The 23548-nt window shown below is 35.7% G+C and overlaps 1 protein-coding gene across 10 annotated transcripts in view; it reads right to left on the reverse strand.

The window, feature by feature from the left end:
• The window catches only part of LOC105834480 (disks large 1 tumor suppressor protein), a 401711-nt gene that overhangs the window by 280812 nt on the left and 97351 nt on the right, over positions 1-23548 (reverse strand). For all 10 annotated transcript variants that reach the window (XM_036283261.1, XM_036283260.1, XM_036283262.1 and 7 more), the window contains one exon: positions 17717-21009. In XM_036283261.1, the coding sequence (XP_036139154.1) occupies positions 17717-18155 (439 nt within the window). In that variant the 5' untranslated portion in view covers positions 18156-21009. The remainder of the gene's footprint in view (positions 1-17716; positions 21010-23548) is intronic.

A 23548-nucleotide genomic window follows, 5' to 3' on the forward strand; every position in this document is an offset into this window, starting at 1 on the left:
GGCCGTTACGGTCGCTATCTTTTTGTCCCCCCCTCATCGTCTTCGCTCTCCGTTTTCACCTTTTCCTTTAAGCCACGAACGGAAGTAGGAAAGTTTGCAGGAAAAGCAGGAAGGATGGAAGTTATTTACAGAAATGGCGTATCTCGTACGGGCAGGTCTTCACGGTTGATGTTAACGAGCTCCAGTTTATCGTCGTCGTCGTCGTCGTCGTCGTCGACCTCGTCCTCGTTCTCGTTCTCTCCATCCCGTCGTCTCTTCATCGTCGTCCCCATACCGCACACGACACACAGACGTGAAAGTTCCGTCGGTGTGGAAATTACGTGTCGCGGGGGCTAAACTTCCGTCTTCGGCGGAGTACGAGAGGAGGAGTTGTTAACGCCTCGGCGCCGCGTGTAGCCGACCGACGTCGGGCGTCGCGACGCTCCAGGCGTGCAAAATGGCTCGTGATGTGTTTTCGCACGTGCGTATTAACCACGCGCGAATTCGCAAAGCAAGAATTCACTTAAAATCACTATCGGTGTTTTCGAATTGATTATGGCATATTTTTTCTAATCACCAAACAAATTCTAGGACAGTCGGCCATGTTGATTAAATTCAAACGAGGGGAGAGCTAATTGTTATTTCCCTAAGTTAATATTTCGTTAACCTGATTGCTCATGCCCGTCCTGCTCAACTATAAAGCGTAACATGATTACGTAATTAGTTTGGATTAAAATTTCGAATTATAATAGCAAAGTTGTGTATAATTTGAAATATCTATATTCTTGTTTGTTATAATGTATTCGTATCAAAATTATTGCAAGTAAAAGTTGTTAGATAAAGCGACAAAATTCACGACGAGGAAGAAAAAACAAGACAAACAATTTAGAAAATTTTAAAGATTTAAAACTAAAGAATATTTTCGCGAGGCATAAGTACATTATTAGACGAAAGGATGTTTTGCTCAAGGATCTAAAAATTTTAACTAGATCTGAACTAAACTGGTTGTTAGAATGTTAGAACTTTCTGCAGCATTAGCATCACGCTTGAGTGTTCCACATAATTATTTCAATGGTCCAACGTTATTATTTATTGACTTAAATTTATCTAACTAAATTTTTAGATCCTTGAGCAAAACCCTTCTTCTTATTTCCGTGTATCTAATTAAGACAATAAAGACACATTACTATTAATTTTTTGTTTTATATCTATATCATTTTCTTCCTCTTTACCTAATTAATTTTTAAATAGCGTTATTCAGTAATCTTTTGTAACAATATGCAGCGTCTAAATTGTCTATTCTTTACTACTAATATTAGTAGTTCGAACCGCGAGTAATTCCGCAGATTCCGCAACAAATTTCGTGCAGTAGAACCAAAGCAGTCTCAAGGAAGGTAAGGTGAGATGATATTATCCTCAAGTCGTCCGCTCATCGAGCAACGTGATGCTCTTGCGTTCTTAGGCGTCCTTTCGCAATTACTGAACATCGCGGATGCGAGGCTTGATTTCGTGCAAGAGACCTAATTGCACTCGCGATCGACGCGAAATTTCCAGCACTAATTATATTCAAGTATATAGGAACGCTGTCGATGTTCGAAAGATCCTTCAAAGCAGAAATGAGTAAAGCGTATCGCATGGAAAAAAAAATGGTTACGTATTTTCTATTTCCAATGAAGCAAATTTCTGTATTCAGAATTACTTTTATATTGACATTACATTATATTTTTCTTTCCAACATATGTATTCCAATAATTTTTAAATGCCTGTGCGATATACAATATTCTCTGTATGGATATAAATTGTAATTTTTCCTATGTTTTATATAAGATATAATTTATAAAAGCAAATTTAGCAATTAATATTTAAAATATTACTATAATTATTGCCAGTACAATTTTATTATTATAATATTAATAATTGAATTAAATTTTATTTTATGTTTTTTAGAAAGTGTTATAGACATGCATTGCTGTCTTATTTAATCTTGAATAGAATTCTTAGAAACTTTTAGGTTCGCGTACGACTACGTCATTTAAACTATCCATCACTAATGCAATTTCGTACTGTACTGTGAGTTTTAGATAGGATGAAGTCGTGCGAGAGAATCGCGGTGAGATTCGCATAGCTTCGTTGGGATATCGTGTGAAATGTTCGCTGTAAAGCCACGCGCGGTGCAACACGTAGCGCACAGCTAAATCACCTGCGGTGCGACCGGATAGAACGAAAATTCTATTGCATACGGTAAATCGTTTACAGCGATCAGCAAGCGTTTATTTTGGCTCGCCAAAATTATTTGCGCGCCGCGTTGTCTCGTGAAACGCGACAAAACGTGAGTAACATGTTGAAAAACGAAAATGTTAAATAAACATAATTAATTAAATATAAGATAACTCAGGTGTAATCAAGTTCCATGAGATGCACTTTAAATTTTGCGAAATTACATTCATGTAATATATTAAATTATTCATGATAATTTACATGTTATTTGTATGGAGCTTTGACTTGTATTATCTCAATCACGAAGGAAAATTTGGAGCATTGTTGGCAAATACAGCAAGCATATATATATGTGTATGTGTGTGTGACCAGGGGAGGGGAGAGAGTTATACATATTATGCATAATGATCTCACGCGAATTTGCCATTGTGCATGCGAGGTTCGTAACGAAACTATTCGTTGATTAGATTTGTGATTAGTTAAGATGTTATATATCCCATGAGACACTGGGTAACATAGGTAACTGAGAGCATTTCTTGGTTAATACGCTTGCTATTCTACTGTTATTAGATAAAGATTACATGACAATATAAAATAGAGAAATGTTGATCATTGTCTTAATTTGACAAAAAATCGAGTTCATTAGGCTATATCTAAAAAATTAACGTAATTTTATTATATTTAAATATAATTATAAATACATATTTATACATATAACATACATTAAAAAATAATTGAAAAATTTCTAAATCAAACAAGTTTATTTTTTTTTTATCTGGATTATAATCTCAAATTATTATTTAACAACAGTGGCACAAAGTGAATAATTTTTGTTCCAACAAAAATCAAATAGAAAACGGGAAATATAAAAACATGAATAAATAGTAAAAATAAAATTTTTCCAAAAAATAAATAAGTCCAGAAGTTTAATTTTTTAATGCGTTCTTTTAAAAAATATTATTTAAAGCATAAAACATTATTTTTATATCTATATCCACAGAAAAAATTACTGTTTGTATAAATATAAAAGAATATTTTTGATAAAAATAATTTGTAAAATTTTGTTAATAAACAGTGATGAAATTATTACTTTGTAGTTTAAATTCTTTAAAATATTATTTAAAGTCTACCAATCTTTGGTATGTCTATTATGTTACTTATTAGTTACACGTGCAGAGAAAAAATATCATATTTGTATAACAGACAAATTAAAGATAAAAGCTTTCTCTTTCCTAAAAATAAAATTTTTTGACTTTTGTAAAAAAATCTTCAATTAGTTTTCATCTATACTATTATATTTTATTATATATATGTATAGTAGGTATATCAACACAAGATATAATAACATTTTTAACATCTTTAATATGCATAATTCAGCATATTAAGAATATTTAGTAAAGAATATTATTATCCTGTTCTGTTTTCTATTTGTACGACTGTCTCCTAATCATTATGAAATAGAGAAACTACTATAATGTGACCTGGATATTGCCAATTGACCGCAGGGCACATCTGAGTTTAAGTGCATCATATCTGTGCATAGCGGTTAATGGCTTTGCTGTGCAGTCAAATTTTGCTAAAAGGTAGCGATATAAGCTCTCAAATATACAGAAACCCAAATACACGAGAATTGTATTCTCCGAGAGAGAGAGAGAGAGAGAGAGAGAGAGAGAGAGAGAGAGAGAGAGAACATTGCAGCTTTAACGTTATGACATAGTTGTCGACATATATTTAGAGCAGTATAGAAACGGCAATATTTGCCACATTGAGAAAAAAATGTTGTTATTTGACTAAATTTTCTAACTAAATTTAATTTTGTCTCTTCAAGTATTTATAATATATTTTAATTAACTATATCAATACTTAAATTGAAATTTGTGTATTTAAGTTAAATACATAAATTCTTGAACTGACAAAATTTTAATTTAGTTGGAAAATTTTATTAAAGGAACAATTTTTTTTTCTCAGTGCAAATATTTGATATCATGTGTATACACTCAACTATGTTATTTGTAATTCTGTCTAACAAATGTATGTGTAATTAAACTATTATTCAGCAAATTAAAAACTTTTTTATTTATTAAATAAATTATAATTACATAAAATAATTATAATCATATAAAATTATCGTTGCACAAAAGAGGATTTAATTCTTTAGTTATCCGGTAATCCTACGACTTATTTCTATTTCGAATATACGTGAATACAAAACTTTTAAATGGAAATATTTTATCGCATTTGCATAAGCTATAATTTATGAGACAGTGTAAAATATGAGCCGCTCATATTTTAGTATTCGGTAGTCAATTCGTTTTTTTTAATTACACAGGCATTTATGAAGATGGCTGGTCATTTCAGGTGAACGAGAAATGGCTCTTCTCCAGAACTTGTTGAGGACCTCGGATGGCCTGATACCAATCCCTGCTCAAGATGCGAATCACGTTTATCGGATTATGCGGACGGAATGGCCCACGGGCGAGTGTGCCGAGAAAGAGAAGAAGCGGTTGTGGTGGATTGCCGACGGTGGAAAAAGGTGAAACAAAAGATACCTGGATATTCCTAGCTTTGATATTTCTACAGTTACGATTACGTTTTACAATCGGCGATTTAATTACGTAAGGTGCACTGGTGCTTTGTTAGCACGCGACTACTGCTTAACTTGTAAAAATCTGACATAAAGTCGTAACGTGATTGCGTAAACAACGTCACTGACGCGCAATGACGCCCGATAAAAATAGTGGCAAACATTTATTACATTGCTCGAGGTAATGTTTGTTCACGTTTTATAAGTAATAATTATCTTTATTCAAAGCAATATTTCGTAAATTTTGGTTATATTTTTTTTCGATTACTTCAATGTTACCATATCTATTAGTTTAATTCTTCAATTTTTTTAATATATAGAAATTTACTCTTTCCACACAAACCTGGATAACTCATGTCTGATCGATTTCTATTCATGGAAATTTCTTGAAATCATAAATTTAAAGTTTGCCTTCTTCTTAAAATAATAATCTCTTTAAAAAATCTTCATAGTAAGGGAGAGTTATGTGTAGGACCGAAACTATCAATTTATCTCAAAATCACACCGAGTTTATTTTTGTATTGGACATCAGAATTGTAGACGACGGCCTTTTATGAAAAACAAAAATGTTGAAAAACTATTGTAAGTATTCCATTTTCATTTTAAATTGAAGTCTAAATGCTTATATTTATATTTTTGTCCATAGAAAATTGATAATTAAAAAAAATAATAAATTTACAAGACAAAATTGGAACGCGCGTTGAATTGCATTATGTGCGAGTAAGACGAGCTGGAATAATTATATCTTTTGAAAAATATAAGGCATCAGTATTTTTCTTCAAAGTTTTATATCTAAACTAGAAACTTATAGAATCTTTTTACATGCATTTATTATAAACATTTACATTTTTTAAATCAAATAACTCTTTTATATAATTTTCGGTAATTAAATTGTACTACTCTTTTTTAAATAAAATTCAAACAGTTTCAAAAGTTCATGAAAGTATGTTCATAAATTTTTAAAGATTTTTTAAACCACTTTAAATAAGGCATCTGAGTCGAATAAATATAAGACTGAAATAAAGTGCACCTTTAAATATCAATTAATAGCGCGTTTTATGTTTATTATTAGAGTATATGAGAGACAAAATTAAAGATAATGTGATATTTAACAGAGATTAGAGTAAATTCTAAGAGATTTCATTTTTTATTTTATTTTTCTCAGAAAGCGATTTCAATATTTCTATATATATATTTTTTATATTTATATATTTTTCTTCTCATTCCCTTTCACTAAAACGCATGATGCTTACGAAACACGATAATGCAGGTGCTATTACTCTTACACGTAAACATGGCGGTATTAACTAGTACACCTAGTACCCTTTACTTTGGCTCGAACACGCTGCGTTTTACTTGCCTTATTCGAAACTCAGTTTCAATGATAAAACTACTGCGGTGAAATAATACAATAAATGTACAGATAAAAATACTTAGATAAAAAATATGCGGGCATTAAAACTTTTAGACATATACAATCGGTTAAAGAATAAATGTACACTGAAAAAAAAGTAATATATCCAATAAGATATGTAGTTGTGGGCTGCCAACTGCAGATATACTTAATACAATAATATATGCTATTGCAATATCAACATTGTACTTGCATTAACTGCAAATATTATTGTATTGAGTATTTTATGTAGTTGGCAGCCCGCAATTACATATGTTATTGGTTATATTACTTTTTTCTGTGTATAAATGTAACTTATTTAATGATAATGAGGAAAATTACATAATAGAAATTACACAATAATGCGCTAAACAGAACTACAAATTCTTTTCATGTACACTGAGGAGGCCGAAATCGATGGCCGAAACGTTTGTACTACAAATTGTTCACATAAGAAAATAAATAATTAGCGAATACTATCTAGCTCTGGTTTCTTATTTTAAGTTATATTATTATTGTAATATCAGAAGCTCACATATACATTGTATATATCATTAAAAAATTCTTTGTAACTTATTTACTTTTTTAATTTTCCGGTAATTTGTGTTTTACGTGTAATTTAATGTTAACTTTATTGTATATACATTCAAAACTAATAATTATAACATGTATTGTATAATAATTGACTTTTATAAGCTCTTTCAGAAGAACACAATTATTTCCCAAGCATTATTCTCTGAATATTTTTCGTGTACATTCCTTTTATGATCACGAAGTATTTCGTCTTTCTAGGCGAAAGTACTGTTCTGCGCCTGCATTAATTTTCACCTTTATTTCTTTCCTGTCTTTCAAGTAACAAAGTAATCGTATCGAATATTATTTACGAGAGATAGATGTGTGTGTGTGTGTTTGTATGTGTGTAATTTTTCACATGGCTGTATGAGAAACGATAACACAGGAGTAATTCATTTTTAATCCCCGTTTGTCCTGCGCGACGGACAGGATGCACGTGCGCTTGTTTATTTTTGACTTTCATCGAGTTTGCTAAATGATGTGCCAAGATTATTGCATCTCGCACATTTGCGAGTAATTAATTAATAGCGGTAATTTCGCTCGCAGAAAAAGTAAATGATTCTGCACAACTTGAAATGGGTGGAATATTTAAAAAAATTATACGTAACAACGGAATCGAAGAAAATCACCTTTTACGATGAAACATAATTTATGAAGCATCCAAAATTACACATGCTGTTACATTACATATACAGCAGTTTACGTACTCCAGAGTTCATCAGTTAGCGCCTAATGTCTTTGAACTTCGTGAATGATTCGTGAAATTGAGGTACGTCAACAGAATTATGCAACAGTTAATTTCCAAGAGCTTTCCTTTATTCGAGAGTTTCCTTCCGAAAATGATCAAGTTTCACACAGCCGATGAAGTACATTGGATAAGATAAATGGCGGACGTCGTGCAGGGCAGTAGTGTCTGAAGGTCGGTTGCACCAAAGCAATTTATCAAACCTTTCATATATTTATTATCGGGCCGGCTACGGCATCGGTTGGTCGGCCGCGCAGACTGACGCTGATAATCGGTTTAAGCTAACGCCACGAAGATGAATTCGCTATCGCAGTGGACGCAGCTTTCTAATTATTCGCTGGGAATTATTCTCGCCGTGATCGAATCGATATAGTGTATATTAATATTTCATCAAATTTTTTTATTAATAACTCAATCTCCAATCGTTCCTTCCAATATCGCCGACCGTATCTTTTATTTCCAATTTTCAATTGGTCTAAAGTTGTAGGAATAGTTTATTGCTTAGATAGTATTTATTTTCATCGATTACAGCAAAATAAAGAAGCATGCAATAATTTCAAATATAATACCACAATGGATCAATGCTCGACAAGCAAATTGCCTGTCGCGGGATTGACGAAGTAATTTGGTAGAAACTAGGGATTCATAAATCAAGTTTAAAATTAACAACATAGAACGCATAAAGGTTTTGCATTATTGCATAAAGAATATATTAAGAAAAAAATTATTGAATTTATACTGGTTACCTAAATCATATCTCACCAACATTTTATATTTTTACTTAATATAAGCAACATTTCTAGTGACAAAAATATAAAATAAATGAGAAATGAATAATATACACAAAAATTGAACAGATTAAAACATTATTTTGTAATTTAACTTATGTTAATTTTTCATCAATTCATCTGTTAATAATGTAGCTGTTAATAATGTAATCATATAATTTTATATATGCTGAATTTTCAAATTATTATATTTTCGTAAGAGCAAACTATTAATTTGTATTAATTATTAATACACATAAAAATATGTTAACTGCAAAAATTAATTCAAGCTAGTTTTATTTCAATGTCCTTATCTCTTCATTATTGTATTAATTATTAAATATTTAATCTTTTTTAATAAATTATTAATATAAAAAGTATTGGTTAATAATTCCATATATTTTTAATTAGTAAACTAAAAAAAAAGTGTTGTTACATTAATTAAAAATCTAGCAGATTCAACCAGATTCTGATTAAACCTAGATTTCCAATTAATTCAACAAGACTTTTTTTAGTGTATAATTTATAAATTTAAATTTTTTAAAACAATACGACTTAGGAAATCTATAGGAAATCTACTATCTCATTGTTTAAATCATAACTTTTGTAGCGTGTTTAAAAAATTTTAATAAATTTGTTATTAGTAAAAGTTTAATCATTGTAGTAATAAATACCTAAAACACTACAATTTCCAACGTTCATTTACAAAAAAATCATAAAATGGGAAATATAAATAAAAAGTAAGTAATACACATTTAGCAACTGTCCTTCACATCGTGCGATATCAGCGTGAAACGTGAATTGTACAATAATATGAATAATATGAAGACAAATAAATTTGAATAATTTCTGAATTAATAGTCTTTTCTGTGCAATGAATCAAAAACCTATAAGAATTTCGCAGACAGAAAAGAGAAAGATAGAGGAAGAAAGAAGGAGAAGAAGATCTCCGACTGTCATACTCTAAGGTTGACGTAATTACATGGCAATCTCGAGGGATTGTCCCGCAGGAAGTCGGAATCTCGCAAGAGTCATAACGTATAATAATAGCTACTTAATCGCGAGAAATCAAGTTTTCTACGTGACATTGCAAGTCGAGCTTGGTACTCGAGCACCTCCGAGACGGCGCCGTCAGAAACGGTGCCATTGTTGCCTGCTACGCACAGTGCTGAGGTATTGTGCAAGAAATTTCATTGTACGGGGGTCTGTACGGGGATGGATTTTCCTCAATGCAAAAGGTAGAGAAAGAAAGAAAGGAGAGGGAGAGAGAGAGAGAGAGAGAGAGAGAGAAAGGGAGGAGGGAAATCATGTTACCTCTCCTATTGTCTATGAGTATTGTTGCCGAGGTGCAAGTAGGATGAACACGATTCCCGCATCTATCATGCGTTGATTTCAGCGCGATACGTTTTTTCGGGTAGCGATTCACGCAATGTATATCGACAAAACTTCCGTGATTCCGAACAATTTTATTTTTTGCAACGTGAAACGAAACGGTAAAAAAAAAAGGAGGAATTCGTCGACACGCGCCGATAAAAAAAAATGTCGATTATTTTGCTCCCAGTTGATAAATCGCCTCGTCGCGATCGTGTGCGGCGATAGACGCGTTATGAATTAGACGCGAGTTAGCGATCGCGCGTGCCGATCTCGTATGGCTGACGGATGCATTATTGCGTTTAGGAGAATGCCAGAAACGCATCGGGTCGTGGCCGAACATCGCATCGGGTGTAAACGCCGATCCTAGCGGGAACATTTGTGGGATAGCTCGACTTCGTTTCTTCGAATCCAGCGGGCCGAGCTCTACGGACGCATTCGTAGCTTTCGTCGTTGATTGCGATTCGCGATCCAATCATTCTTGCACCATCTCGCACACAGACATAGCAGGGTGGTCTGAGATGCGGCACAATACAGTGCCTGCCCTCTTAGTAAAGCGAAATAAAGCAAAGTCTGTGCAAGAATGCTGGAGATGTCTAATAACTCCCAATCATATCTCGTTGTGAATAAGGACGAATCGAGTTTCCTTTTTATATTCTTTTATATGAATAAAATCCAATTTAATCGAATTTCTTGGTCCAAATCCAAATCAACGTAATTTTGCCCAAATAGAATCGAATTATTGAAACGTAACGTTTAATTGACAACACAATTATTGTTATATTGAATTTTAATATATATTCACAGATAAAAAAATTGCTACATATAAAAAAGTAATATTGGTTATATAAAATATCACTTTTTAAATACTATTTTATAAGATTGACAATACATGTGATTTGTAATCAAATTCTTACTCTCCAAATGACAATTAGTATATTATTGATTTGCAGTAATAGACTCATTAAGTATCACTAACTGTGATACTTAATGAGTATTCACTATCTTTTAGCAATTTCAATTTCAATATCAATGTATTATCACTGACAGATCAGTACATGCTGTGTGCAAGTATTTATTTCACTGATTGATAAGTGAAGTCTACTACTGAAAATCAGTATATTTTCATTGAATTTACTGATTGTACTTCACAGAGTAGATTCAAAATTTTCAAGTAGTTCGGATTTAAACAATAAAAATTCAAATCCAAGTTAAATCAAATTAAATTTTATTCAATTTGAAACGATTCGTATTCGAATAATACATTTCAAGTTACGAATACATTCAATGAAGAAAAGTTCCTAAAAAATTATATACTCGTAAAATTATACTCGTAAAATATATGAAACTGCTTATATCTTTCATCAGTAATTATAAGTCACAGAGATTGTCATATACATTTCGCTGCACTATCTTCCCACATTATCTTGCAGCACACAATGTGGCATAATGTACATTGTTAATATCTGACGCGGCGAGAATAAAAGTGTAACTCAACACGGGAGAATTAATGTTACTTCGTAACGCGCTTTTGTTTGAACTCGTACATAGTTTAACAGTATCTCTTTAAATCGGAAATATTAACTTTGTTTTCAAGTTAGATGAAGAAAAGCACAGTGCGATAAAGCTTTTCATTTTCAAGTAATGCAGCATGAATAATACAGTCTGCTTCAGAGAAAGTAGAACAACACAATTCTTTAACAAGAATCGGCTTTCGGTCGATTAATGTGTTCGTATTTAACGTTTGTAGGCAAGTAATCATTAAACTACATCACGTTCGTGTAACGTTTGTTTATAAGTTGCTGCGCGCTGTATTGTTTAAAATCACGGCGAACGATTATTGCTCCAACTATTATACACGTGACCTTCATATGAAAACGCCAGCATCTTCATTAGCGCTAATTATCCATTCAGTCTGCGACGTCGTTTATGCAAGCGTAATATTGCGCTGGATTTGCCGAAAGGCAAATTTGGTTATACATACCCAAATTAATACGACACATTGAAATTGTTATGCGAGTGTGGATAATTAGTCGCATTCCGTCTTGCTGCATTTCCATAAATCATTTTCGCAAAATTCATTTTACGTATATGCGTTGTCTCTTTAAATGCACAATATAATACGTATCTATTTTTAATAACAATAAGAAACAAAAGTCAAAATTCTCTGAATAAATTGCATTATATCAATTTGCTTTAAATTGTTATCAATAACACCTGCATTCAGAGCAGAAAACGATCGATACGTGAGAAAGATTTTGCGACAAAGGAGATCGTTTCATACAATGGCGCGTGGAGGTAGTCTTTAGGTCTTGCGATGTTCGACAAGACAGGACGAGTTTACTCGCGAAAGTGACGGCAGCGTCGAACAAGCGCCACTAATTGCTTTGTAGAGAAAGGGAGAGAGAGAGAGAGAGATAGAGAGAGTAAGTTAATTGGCGCAGTTAGTTTCGTAAGGGGCGAAACTCAGAAGTGAATAGAGCTCACTGTACGTGTGCGATGTGGTGAAATATAGAACTCCCAGCATCTCCTCTACTGTCTTTCACATCGGCCATTGGATTCTTTTACGGGTTTTGAATCGATTTTTCCTTAACGAAAATTTTATCCGATATCTTCTACCTTCGGTAAATTTATATTTTACGATATCGAATTTCTCTCGATACTTCCAAGTTCGAATTTCAGAAAACTTAAAAATTAAATCCCAATTGAAATAAACTTAGAAATAATTCTCAAAATTTATTCTCAATTGATTCCAATTCTTTTAAAAAACGTGTGGCAATCTATCAATAATTGTGTAAAGAAACCAATTTTAGCAAAAAATTGGTTAAAAATCCAAATGTTGAAAGATAACAAAAAGCGACATAAAATATATAAAATACTCTGTATACACAAAGAAAGTTATATAGAATTATATAAGAAGTTCAATTTTTTTTTTGCAAAATATAAGAAATATATAAAAATATTATTTGGAATGAGGATTTGAGGTTTTTAAACAGAGAATTATTTTTTCGTATAGCAGAGACAAAATTGTATTTTAATGTAATATATGAAATTCATTAAAAAGAAAACGTATTATTTAACTGTGTGCGCAACATAATTAAATATGTATGTAAGATTTAATTAATTTCGAGAAGTGACACCAGCATTTTCATTTAATTAAAAAATAATTTCAACATAACTTTGGACAAATGTAATTAGATTAATAGGTTGTGACATTTACATTTACTCATGACAACAATTTCAATTTTCAAAATGCATTTCTGAAATCCGTGAAACATAACAACACCATTTTTTGTGTAAAATTTTATGAAATATTTAAATAAGACTAGTGAACTTTCTCAGATATAAAATTATAACTTTTTGGAGCAGAGATTCTTCGCAGATAATCGATTAGGAGTAGCTCGCAAATTGCTTTTCTCGACGAGTTTCTTTCGACTATTTTCCGCACATTTAATCGTAACAGCAACGAATAATAGTCGTACCTAATGTTCTCTAAAAGTTTTTAGAGAGCGATTTTAGAAGTACCTGCAATTCAGTCGCGAAATTGTAGGAATAACTATTGCTGCGAATTTAACATTCGTGCAAATGGAAAAATGGATTTTACAGAAATATTATGGTAAACGGCACATAAATCTTTAAACAATTTACTCAAAATAATTTACACGTACACTGAGAAAATGTTGTTAATTTGACTAAATTTTTCAATTTGATTAGATTTCTTTAATTCAAGTATTTATGTATTTCAAATATATTGAAATTTAAGTATTTTGTGTATTTAAATAAAATGCATAAATATTTGAACTAAAAATACTTAATCAACTTGAAAAATTTAGTTAAATTTACATTTTTTTCTCAGTGTACAAGCACAAGGTTTCGAGGTTTTGTTAATTAAAGAAAATGTAAAGAAATGTTTTATCTATTGTCAGAGAGACGTAATTTTGTTGCAAACTTATAAACGACAAAATATAATATTTTCTTATAAAGACTATTCTAAATCTGTTGCAAATATCTTTTCTTCCCGCATATAATATATCCGAAGAACTTTAAACATTTCATCAGAATATGCCACACAGAACAGCGGTGAAAATTAAAACCAAGACAAACGTTTGAAATCGCCCCAGCCTTTGTCCTTTGACTATGAAAATATAGAAATAGCTTTTCCAGCTTTTTCAGCTTTTCTGGATATTTTGATTAATTTTGTTGAATATTTTTCGTAACAAGACTATTTACAATAAGATTATTTTTGGCAATAATTAGTAGATGTATCGATAGCAATTTAAGCTACTTTAATCTTAGATTATCATAACTTTCTAATTTTGTTTATCAACTCATTTGTTATAATAAATTTCATAAATAATTAATTTTGCACCAAATTTACTATAAGAATCTTTAAATTTAAATTAGTTTTTATATTTTATAATAAATAGTGTTAATGAATATTGAAAAAAGAGTATATTATTATTTCGCAGAAAATTGTAAAATTTCTTTTTAATATAACATGTCACGTACGCAGAATGCTCGTTGAACGGCTTTAGGAACGGACTTTTTTAATTATACTCATTAGTACAGCATACTGATGGACGTTGGTTCGCTTAACTACCTTTATTTTCGCGAAATTACGGCATACTACATATATATACATTTAAAATTATGAAAAGACCGCTCTTATCCGTCACAATCGCTTAATGGCATCTAACTGCCTTCAATCTTTTTCAACCAAAGTTTTACTTTGGTATTTCAGAATAAAGAACTTCCATCGAAGAAAAGAATCACATTGGAGTTTGAGAGACGACTATTTTATTGCAAATATATATAGTCAAGAAGTTTTCCTTTGTTCTTCCTTTCACAAAGAATCTTTGCTTTCCTCGAATTATCATACTACAATTCCGATCTGGGAGGAGGGATAATAAACTCAAAGTGCAATCGATTCCCGAGGCATCACGTATCGTCTGAATTATTTTCAGTTAGAGAACTATGTATCTACAAAAAGTTGCGTCCCGGAGTGGAAAACGGAAACACGCCAGTGTTATTATCACAAAAGTCCGAAACTTTTTCCCGATCTTCCTTCCTCTGTTCTCTACTTTCTCAACCGGTTCTTCCGTTCCATTTTATCTAACCCCTCCGTGTCCCCGCGGGACAGCTGCAGGCTGGATGGAAGATAATAAACTCGAAACAATACTGCGACCGCCGTTCGCAACACAACACGAACATGCTTTCAGCTTTAAAGCGTGATACCGCTGAGTCGCCGTTATACCGTGCACGAGGAAAACTATTTCATAACTAGGTCGTACGTGATACGTACGTGTACGTATATGCGTGTTAGTGTAAGTGTAGCCATGGTCCGGCGCAAGGTAAAAAGAGAAAGGAGACAATCCGCCGAGCAAGAGGCTTTCGTCTCTCCTCACCTGTCGCTCTATCCGGAGAAGCTTTGCGGATTTTAGTTACACACGTCGCGGTGTAACTAGCAGACACGCAAAAGCGCAAGCTAGACGCGTAAGCATGATTATCCAAGAAGGGTAAAAAATTTACTGAACCTCTCCCCGACTCGTCCGTGTTTTAACATTATTTCTCTCTCCTCTGGTCGCAATCGCGAAGATGAGTAAAACTGCGTTCGCAGCGCCCGCAATAATATATCCGCGCGTGAAAAGTATATTTAATTAATCAAAATCAACATATCTTTGAGTTAAACAAAATCTAAATTAACACTGTTCCTACATTTTTTCTTAATATTTAAAGCAATTGTGTCAACTATTATTAATTCCTTTTACCATATACACTCATATAATAATCTAAAAGAGTAGATAGGTATTAATTCTGTTATTGTAGGCTAAAGTCAACTTGCATACAAACACTGACAGCAAGTAATTCGTCATGCGTTTGTACATACATTGAAAGACTATGCTTGTTAAAGTGCTTGTTCAGTTGTGCGCTAAGAACGATCTTGTATGGTAACATGCATTAGCATCTGTCTCATAGCGTTTTCCAGTTCAAGAAATGCGGTAATGAAAAGCTAGTTGACATTTGCCCTCACGATTCAAACACCGTAGAGTGATAATCGAAAAGTTGCTGCAACTAGCAAATAGCTGTTATTTTATGTAATGTGAAAGAAATTAATCGAACATTATGCTACACAAATATAAAAAAATTTGGCTAATTGCACGGGTTAATAAAATATTTTCTTGAAATAATCATATAAACTTAATAATCGAAGCATTTAAAAACATTACTAAATACATTTTTTAACATTCATAACTGTAACTAAGTCTTCAAAAAATTCCTGATGCATTTCTTTTATGAAAATCGTTTTAAGATCATATAAGATTTATCGTTATTTTTCGAAAGAAAATTATAATTTTTTACAAAATAATGTAATAAATTAATCAACAGAAAATACATAGTTGGTTAAACATAATTTCATAATAATTTGTAACACTTTAAATGTCCCCGTATATTATTGAGTCACGCAATTAATCAAAACTTGCCAGATTTATTATTTATTTTTACAGATCATAAATGCATATTATTTTTGCACTACATATTATTTTAAATTTATGATTTGTTCTACATAGTGTTTTAATTCCTTTCATTTTCCACACAACAACAATTAAATAAATTAACAGTTTAGAATTAGAATCAGTTTAGAACTTTTTGATTGTCATTCTACATCATCGCTTTGACACATCGAGGCTCTTTGCGAACATTTAGGACAAACAGAAAAGGGACGCAGTCTTGCGGCATGAGACAATAACGACGTCGCATAAAAGCCGCGCGTAACCAACTCTGCAACTCGCCATAATGCAGTCGCGGCCGGCAGATGAAGGGCAGTTGATAAGTACGATACAACAGTACGTTGGCAACTCCCTTTATACGGGCGAATCGCACCGCGAACGGAAGTTTCACTCGATTTTCCAACTAGACATTATCGCACGGCGCACGCCGATCGGACTGTACTACTTTTTATAAGTCTTTTTTATTATCCACACAATACTGCTCTAAAATACAAGAGCACCCGTCATCCATCACTGTCTCATCGATAATGTTTCCTAACGAGCGTGCGGCTCCGCGTTTTGGCTGCATCACGACACGTACTCGGCAAAGTTTTCTTATGCTCTTGCAATATGCCGGGGCCGCATTACCGTAGCAAGATCGAAAAACGGAAGTGCAAGAACTTTCTGAATTTATGGCGGAGAAGCGACTGGAATCGAAGTAGGTCGTGTTCCAGGATGAGAAAGGAGAATAAGCGAAACAAGCGCTCCACTTTTGGGTGTGTGTGTGTGTGTGTGTGTGTGACTCGACGTGTCGTGACAATTGTATGTCGATAATGTCCGTTATACATTATACTGTAACGTGTTTTGCATTTAACAGTGTTCTGTCATTTCAGCGTGTCGGTTATTTAACATTTAGCCGTATTTCAAGTTATCGGGAATGCAAGAGAGAGGGTCGCGTCAGGTTCGTTCCTTTCCTTTCGAAACGATTTCTCTTATTATCGCACGCCGGTGTTTTCGCGATACGAACAATAGAAGTCACGCACCGCCGGCTATATTCCGTGCAATTTCTGCAAAAGTTTCGTGTCTTAGCCGCCATTCCATTTCTCTACGGAGCCCGAAACTTTTCCGCGAAGCGCTTACATTCGAGCGCTCGGGAGACGATGAACTTTCAAGAGGACACTCGAAAGGCGCGTATTAACAAAGGGTGAGCATAATGCACGCGGTACGCGATTAATAATTCAAAATCAAAATCACAATTCTTTCTCTCGTTCATTCGCGAAACTATATCTTGAAATTTAACGCCTTTTCGATAGCATTAAAGTACACCGAGAAAAAGTTCGTTATTATTGAAGCAAATATATTTGTCCTTATGTCATTTCCGTGATTTAAAGAAATATTTTGTAAATTTCTAAAGAAATTATTCTGCACTGTTGAAATTTATTTAAATATAAAACATGACACTAAAAAAAATATATATATATATATTTAGTCACAATATTAAAAAAATATATTTTTAAATGTATCTTATTTAATGCATGAACTCAAAAATCCCGATCCAACAGAAGTAATTGATAAAGAGACATGAAGAGGGCACTCTACCTTCTTTCGCTTGAACATATCCGTGCACTTCGCAGTAACTTCCAGCCGGGCCAGCCGCCCCAGGAGTGTCCAACGTGAAGAGGGTGTTGGCGGAAGAGCTGACGCCGTCGTCGGACATCGTCTGCAGCAGGCTCGTAGCCTGCGACAGGGTACGTTGCTGCTGGTGATGCTGGTGGTGATGATGGTGGTGTTGCTGCTGCTGTTGCTGCTGCTGCTGCTGCAGCTGCACCTGCTGCTGATGTTGTTGCTGCTGCTGCTGCTGCTGTGCGAGCATCTCCTCGTGCCGACATTTCGAGCAACGACGCATCTCAGAGCGGACACGCAGCAGCCAAACCATGCCGAAGAGCGCCATAGCAACCTCGAGACCCGCTGACCTCGATGGGTGCTTCATGCTCGCGGGGTCAAGGTCATCGAGGCTCCGGGAGCCAGCGCGACACATATCACCGACTTCGGTGCGAATTCGTCCACCTCTCTCTCTTTCTTTCTGCACCTTCTTCCCTCCCGCCTCTCTTTCCTCCTTCACACTTTCTTTCTCTCTAACGTGCGTCTACCTTTATAGGATTACGATTGTAATTAAACAAGCATGTGACGATTAGTGTCGATGAATGTCGCTTTCTCAAATTGGGTCATCGACTCTTACGCTCCTTTTTTGATCTCGTAATGTAGAATTATTAGGCTTTTATTGGCAGTGAATTGTTCTTTATTATCTTCGAAAGATTTCGATCTCTTTGTCTAGAACTAAATCAGAAGCATGTTTAATTTCGTATCCCGTTGAATGCTAAATGATGATCGCCCATCGGACTTCGCTGTTTGCCAAGAAGGATCAGTGTTCGCATTGGCAGCTTCCGATATTTATCACGTAGTATCTTTTCTCTTAATTTTGGACTTCTACTGCGACGTCGACGTCGTCACAGTCGTTATAGCAGAGCAATTCCATTCAGTCGTTGCGGAACAGTCGGAATCGACGAACGACCTCGTTCACATCTCGCGCGCATTAGCTTTACTTTCAATGATTTCATCCCGTAGGAATTGGGATCCCCGTTCTGCGAATGTCTTGCGGGAGGTAGTGACAGCGCGACGCTTCATATTTATCGCGAACGATTTATCGGGACGAACATATCACGCAATTACATTCGGACGAAGGATATCCAATAAAACGTGCGCAGTCAGAAATTACGGAATTCTTTCTCCCGCCGTTTCTCAGACACACGAAGCTTACGGGTAGCCGAAAAATGAGCAGACGATAAGCAAGGCACCGTTCTTCTTGAAGGCTGATCGATAAATGTCTGAGCGTTGCATTCGATATTGGTGCTTTGATGTAAAACAGCAGATTCGTGTTAATAGGATTTTTATGCCTTTGTACGAAATCGTCTCTTATTTTATAAATTTATTTAAAATTTAAATAAAAATTTGAAATTATTGAATAATTCCAGTATAAACAAAGTAGAAAAACCTAGTTCCTTTTGTTCAACCAATTCCTCCGCGAATTAAAATGCCAAACAATCGATGTCGAATACAAATGTGTCCGTCTGCTTGTAATTTATTTGTATTCGTTCTTTGACAAACGTTATCAATTAGGCAGCAATTGCTCGAGAAAGAAAATAGCTGGTAATTTCCTAATTTACAATCCGCTTTTCTTTCTGGCGGAGAAAGAAAGGGAGAGAGAGAGAGAGAGAGAGAAAGCGAAAAAATTCTTCAAGCTCGGGACTCGTGCAAATACCAAAGCGAGTCGACCAAGGCACCAGTTCTTTCGAGTATCGGCGACGAAGAGGATAAAAATGATCGATACAGCCTTAATACGGAAGGAAGCTAAGCGATTGGTCCCGAGCACACTTCGACGACGATGATACTTTTATAAAAGTACAAAAGACGTCCGTCCCCGAGTGGTCGAGAACGTGGATCCTCCCATATTTTCCAGGAACTAGAATCCTGTGATCATCGCCCGTTTCCAGGTCGTGGCTACGCCTTCGCTCCTCCGACTTTCAGCGATCGAGTTCTGTCCCTAGATGTCGTTTCCAGCAATTTCTACTGTCCCCGTTCTTTCTTCCGTTAGATTTCTCGTGGTCCATCGAGCTACGTGATGCTGATTCCTTCTCCACCTCTCTCTCTCTCTTCTTCTCTCTGTCTCTCTCCTGATAGCGCTGCACTAGAAATGCGATTCCGTCCCATCGGGACGCGTGCTTTCGATCGTGCGGTTGTCTCACCCTTCACACATGAGTGAATTTCGCTCGGCGTTCATCCCTGATTGACAGGAAAGCGGGATATGTGTGAGGATGGAAGAGCGTTCAATGTAGCGTCCAACTTATCCTCTACTTTGTATCTTTTTCGTTCTCAATGAGATTACGTGGCATTTTGCGAGCGAAATCTAGCATTTCGGCCGCGTGTGTGGTTCATTTTTTAGAATTCCGAAAAAATATACAGCTAACCGTAATGGTGATAGCGGGAAATCGGATACACGTGGACAAGCGGATTTTGCTCTCGCAATCGGAGGATTTAGCTTAAAATAGAATTTCCTCGCGCGGAGTGGACTGCTTGGATTTAAGCAGCGGCTCGTTATCAATTCTCGTCGAATCCAGGTCTGACTGAATGGGTTCACCGCTGTCAAACTGTCGATGTACGTTTCGCAGAAGCTCCGCCGGTACGTACTTCAGCGAAGATCCCGCTTTGACGATGAAAGACGATATTAATTTCGTCGTTTGCTCACGACCTTATTTTACAAGCATCTCGTGGGTTGATCACGGAAATCCCGAGAATGGGAATTTTCTTTCAAAATACGTTTCCATTTGATCCCATTTCTGAGGCTTATTCAAAAGCCTCTTGAACAGAATCGATTAACGTCCGGAACATCCGTACCGTCGCTTCGTGCTTTTCCAAATAATGATGTTTGCCACTGAATATCACATTGAGAGATCGATTTTTCTCGACAAAGAAATCCTTTGAACTAGAATCTGCGAGCACCTCTTCTTTCTGGTAAAGCGAGCGCTTCACTCTGTACGCATGAACGGATGAGGCGTTATTCTGGGGATGCAGTCCGGGGTTGATATCCGGCGATAACGCGGCTTTCCGGGAACGTGAAAAGGAGCTTCGAGAGGTTTGCGGGTGAAGACCATTCGTGAAGAAGGCTCGATAAGTGACCGGTTTCTTTTTCTTCGGGTCGTCGGTTCGGCCTCGATACTCTTTCTCTTTCTCCCTCTCTCTTTCTCTCTCTCTCTCTCTCTCTCTCTCTCTCTCTCTCTCTTTCTTTGGAAGGCTCTGCAGTCTTAGATTTCCGGCCGATACTTCTCCAATCCACCCTGGAAAAGTCGTAGCAGAAACCTTCGAGCGTTACCGATGCGAAAGAAAGACGCGGTCGATTTCGTTCGCGAGCCCGATGCTCGCTCGAGGAGAATTTTTCAATGAACTCCACTTTCGCAACAACGATTCTCTGAATAGCAGACTAATCGATCGTTCCGCGTATTGATTGATAATCTACAATATCGTATTTCTCGCTTAAAATCGCAAAATGGCACACTGCTGGTCGCCATCGGCGGAAAAGCTTATCAATTATACAATATTAATGACTATATGAAACGCTTTCTTGTTAGCTATTACTTCAAACGTTTGAATTTTAAATTTTCAGATAATAATTTTCTTCGTAATTTTTTTCCTCTTAAATTTACACACAAGCACGTGAAGCAAGAACGTTAATAACGAAATAATTCGTTAAAACAGCACGGAAGAAACAAATAACAGCTTCGGCTGAATAAAATTCGTAACCTCCATCGATCACGCCAATAACCTACCCAATTGCACGTCGACGGGGTGCAACAGCAACGGAATAAAATGGTCCATCTCTGGGACGGACGATCGTAAATACAGATCGCGCCCAATAAAACAGGGACGCCAGCTAAGTTTCAGAGATCGACTTGCGAAAGGGAAAAGGGGTAGAGGAAGAGAGAGCGGGAGAGAATGCTCTACGGAAGGGTTATAAATTGTGACCGGGAACGCGGTACAAAAGGGACGACGACGACGACAACGACAGGATTGTGCACCGGGCTGAGTATTCGAAGGGAGTGAAAACACTTGTGCACTGACGCTGCTGGCAACTGACTACTTGCTCTACTCTTAAGTCGCAGTACGAGAATGCGGGCGCAAGGAAAAAAAGAGAGGCTCTCTCCAAGTCCTGCCAAGTCGTGGACAGGCGCGCGCATAATTAAAGGCTCGCGTAAATAAATTCTGTTTCACATACGCCATTCGTTCGTCCGCGAACGTGCGTTGATCCATTTCATCGCGTTATATTCATCACCGCCGCGAGGGCGGAAGCGAAAACACGGTAAATCGAAACACACCTAGGGCCGCACGCCGCTCGCCGATTTTACATGGGGATTTACTGGATCTGCGTTACCCGCGTTACCACCCACGGCAAACTGAATAGCTCAATAACTGTCGGGTTTTCCCTTTAGTGTCGGTGCTCGCGGTGATTAAAAACGACGCTTGCCATGGCTCCGCGAGTGTATTGCGATGAGCCGTGTATTGAAGTACCTCCGCGCGCTATCATCAAATAAAGCGTGTCACATAAAGCAAACGCACGTACATTTTACATGGCACAGCCACATTTCATATATTTTAATTTTCGGTATGTATATGTGTTTCGTTTTTTTTTTCACACTGAGAGAATTTTCTCTTAAAAATTACCCTTAAAATCGTGGTAATTGTGAGACAGCGTAAACCTCGAAGACTTTTATTATACTTTTAACAAAATTTACTAAAATTTTATTAAAGTTTTAGTAAATTTTGTTAAAAGTATAGTAAAATTCTTCGAGGTTCACGTTGTCTCACAATCACCACAATTTTAAGGGAAAATTCTCTTCGTGTGCGTTTCCACAAAACTGTTTTTCGTTTAGAAACGTTATTTATTTAATAGTTTCAACATTTTTCTATTATATTTGCTCTCTTTTCCGTCGCTTATTCAACGATCACGTTACACATTTTGCGCGGACAGGACGAGATACGACGTCGTCGAGGATCTCAGATATGCCGAACAAGCGACAAATTTTGTGGATGAACAAATTTTCATCGGAGGAACTCATTTGGCAGGTTATCCTTCCGCGCGCGCCCGATATATCGATTTAACGGCGAGCCGATAAACCGCGGACGAATGCGATTATGTCGGAAATAATGCAGCAAGCGGCTCGATGACCGTGCGCTCTCGTTGCACGACCGCCAACGCCCGGTGCGCAATAACGCACTCACGGGGGTTTTCGTTGAAAATGGGAGGACGAGAAAAAAAAAAGACCGATCGATTGAATGAAGAGAGGCTCGATACATCGCGCTCGCGTTCGATGATTACGCAGGCCGATCGTATTTCTTCGCGGCAAAACGTCCAAGCGTAATTTCGCAGGCGTGTAAATCATCGGAATTGAAATTGATGAATCATTAGCTCCCTCCCACACGCGCTTTCGAGCGGCGCCGCGCCGTGGCCGTCGAGCGTTTAATCGACGCGGTCGTAAAAATTAATTTTGCACTGCGACGCGAATTATTGTTTACGGATCGCCGGCAACCAACGACGGCGAGATTAATATTTGTTTCTATTCGCTTTGTGCATAGGTATTGTATAGTTATTAGCTATCGTAATCAGATCAGAGATCGGATGTAATTTATTGTTACGCGTAACAATAAATAGGCATATGGAGATAGATACATCATTATCGCGTAATCAATAATCGCGATCGATGCTTGTTAATTGATGTTGATATTACAGTTGCGTTATTAGTATTTGACGAAATAGCCATGTTAGTTTTCATTACATTAATTTCTATCTCGAATCGATGGAGGGCAAAAAATTACTCTTTT

The sequence above is a fragment of the Monomorium pharaonis genome, chromosome 2, assembly GCF_013373865.1.
Source record: "Monomorium pharaonis isolate MP-MQ-018 chromosome 2, ASM1337386v2, whole genome shotgun sequence".
Lineage (NCBI taxonomy): Eukaryota > Metazoa > Arthropoda > Insecta > Hymenoptera > Formicidae > Monomorium > Monomorium pharaonis.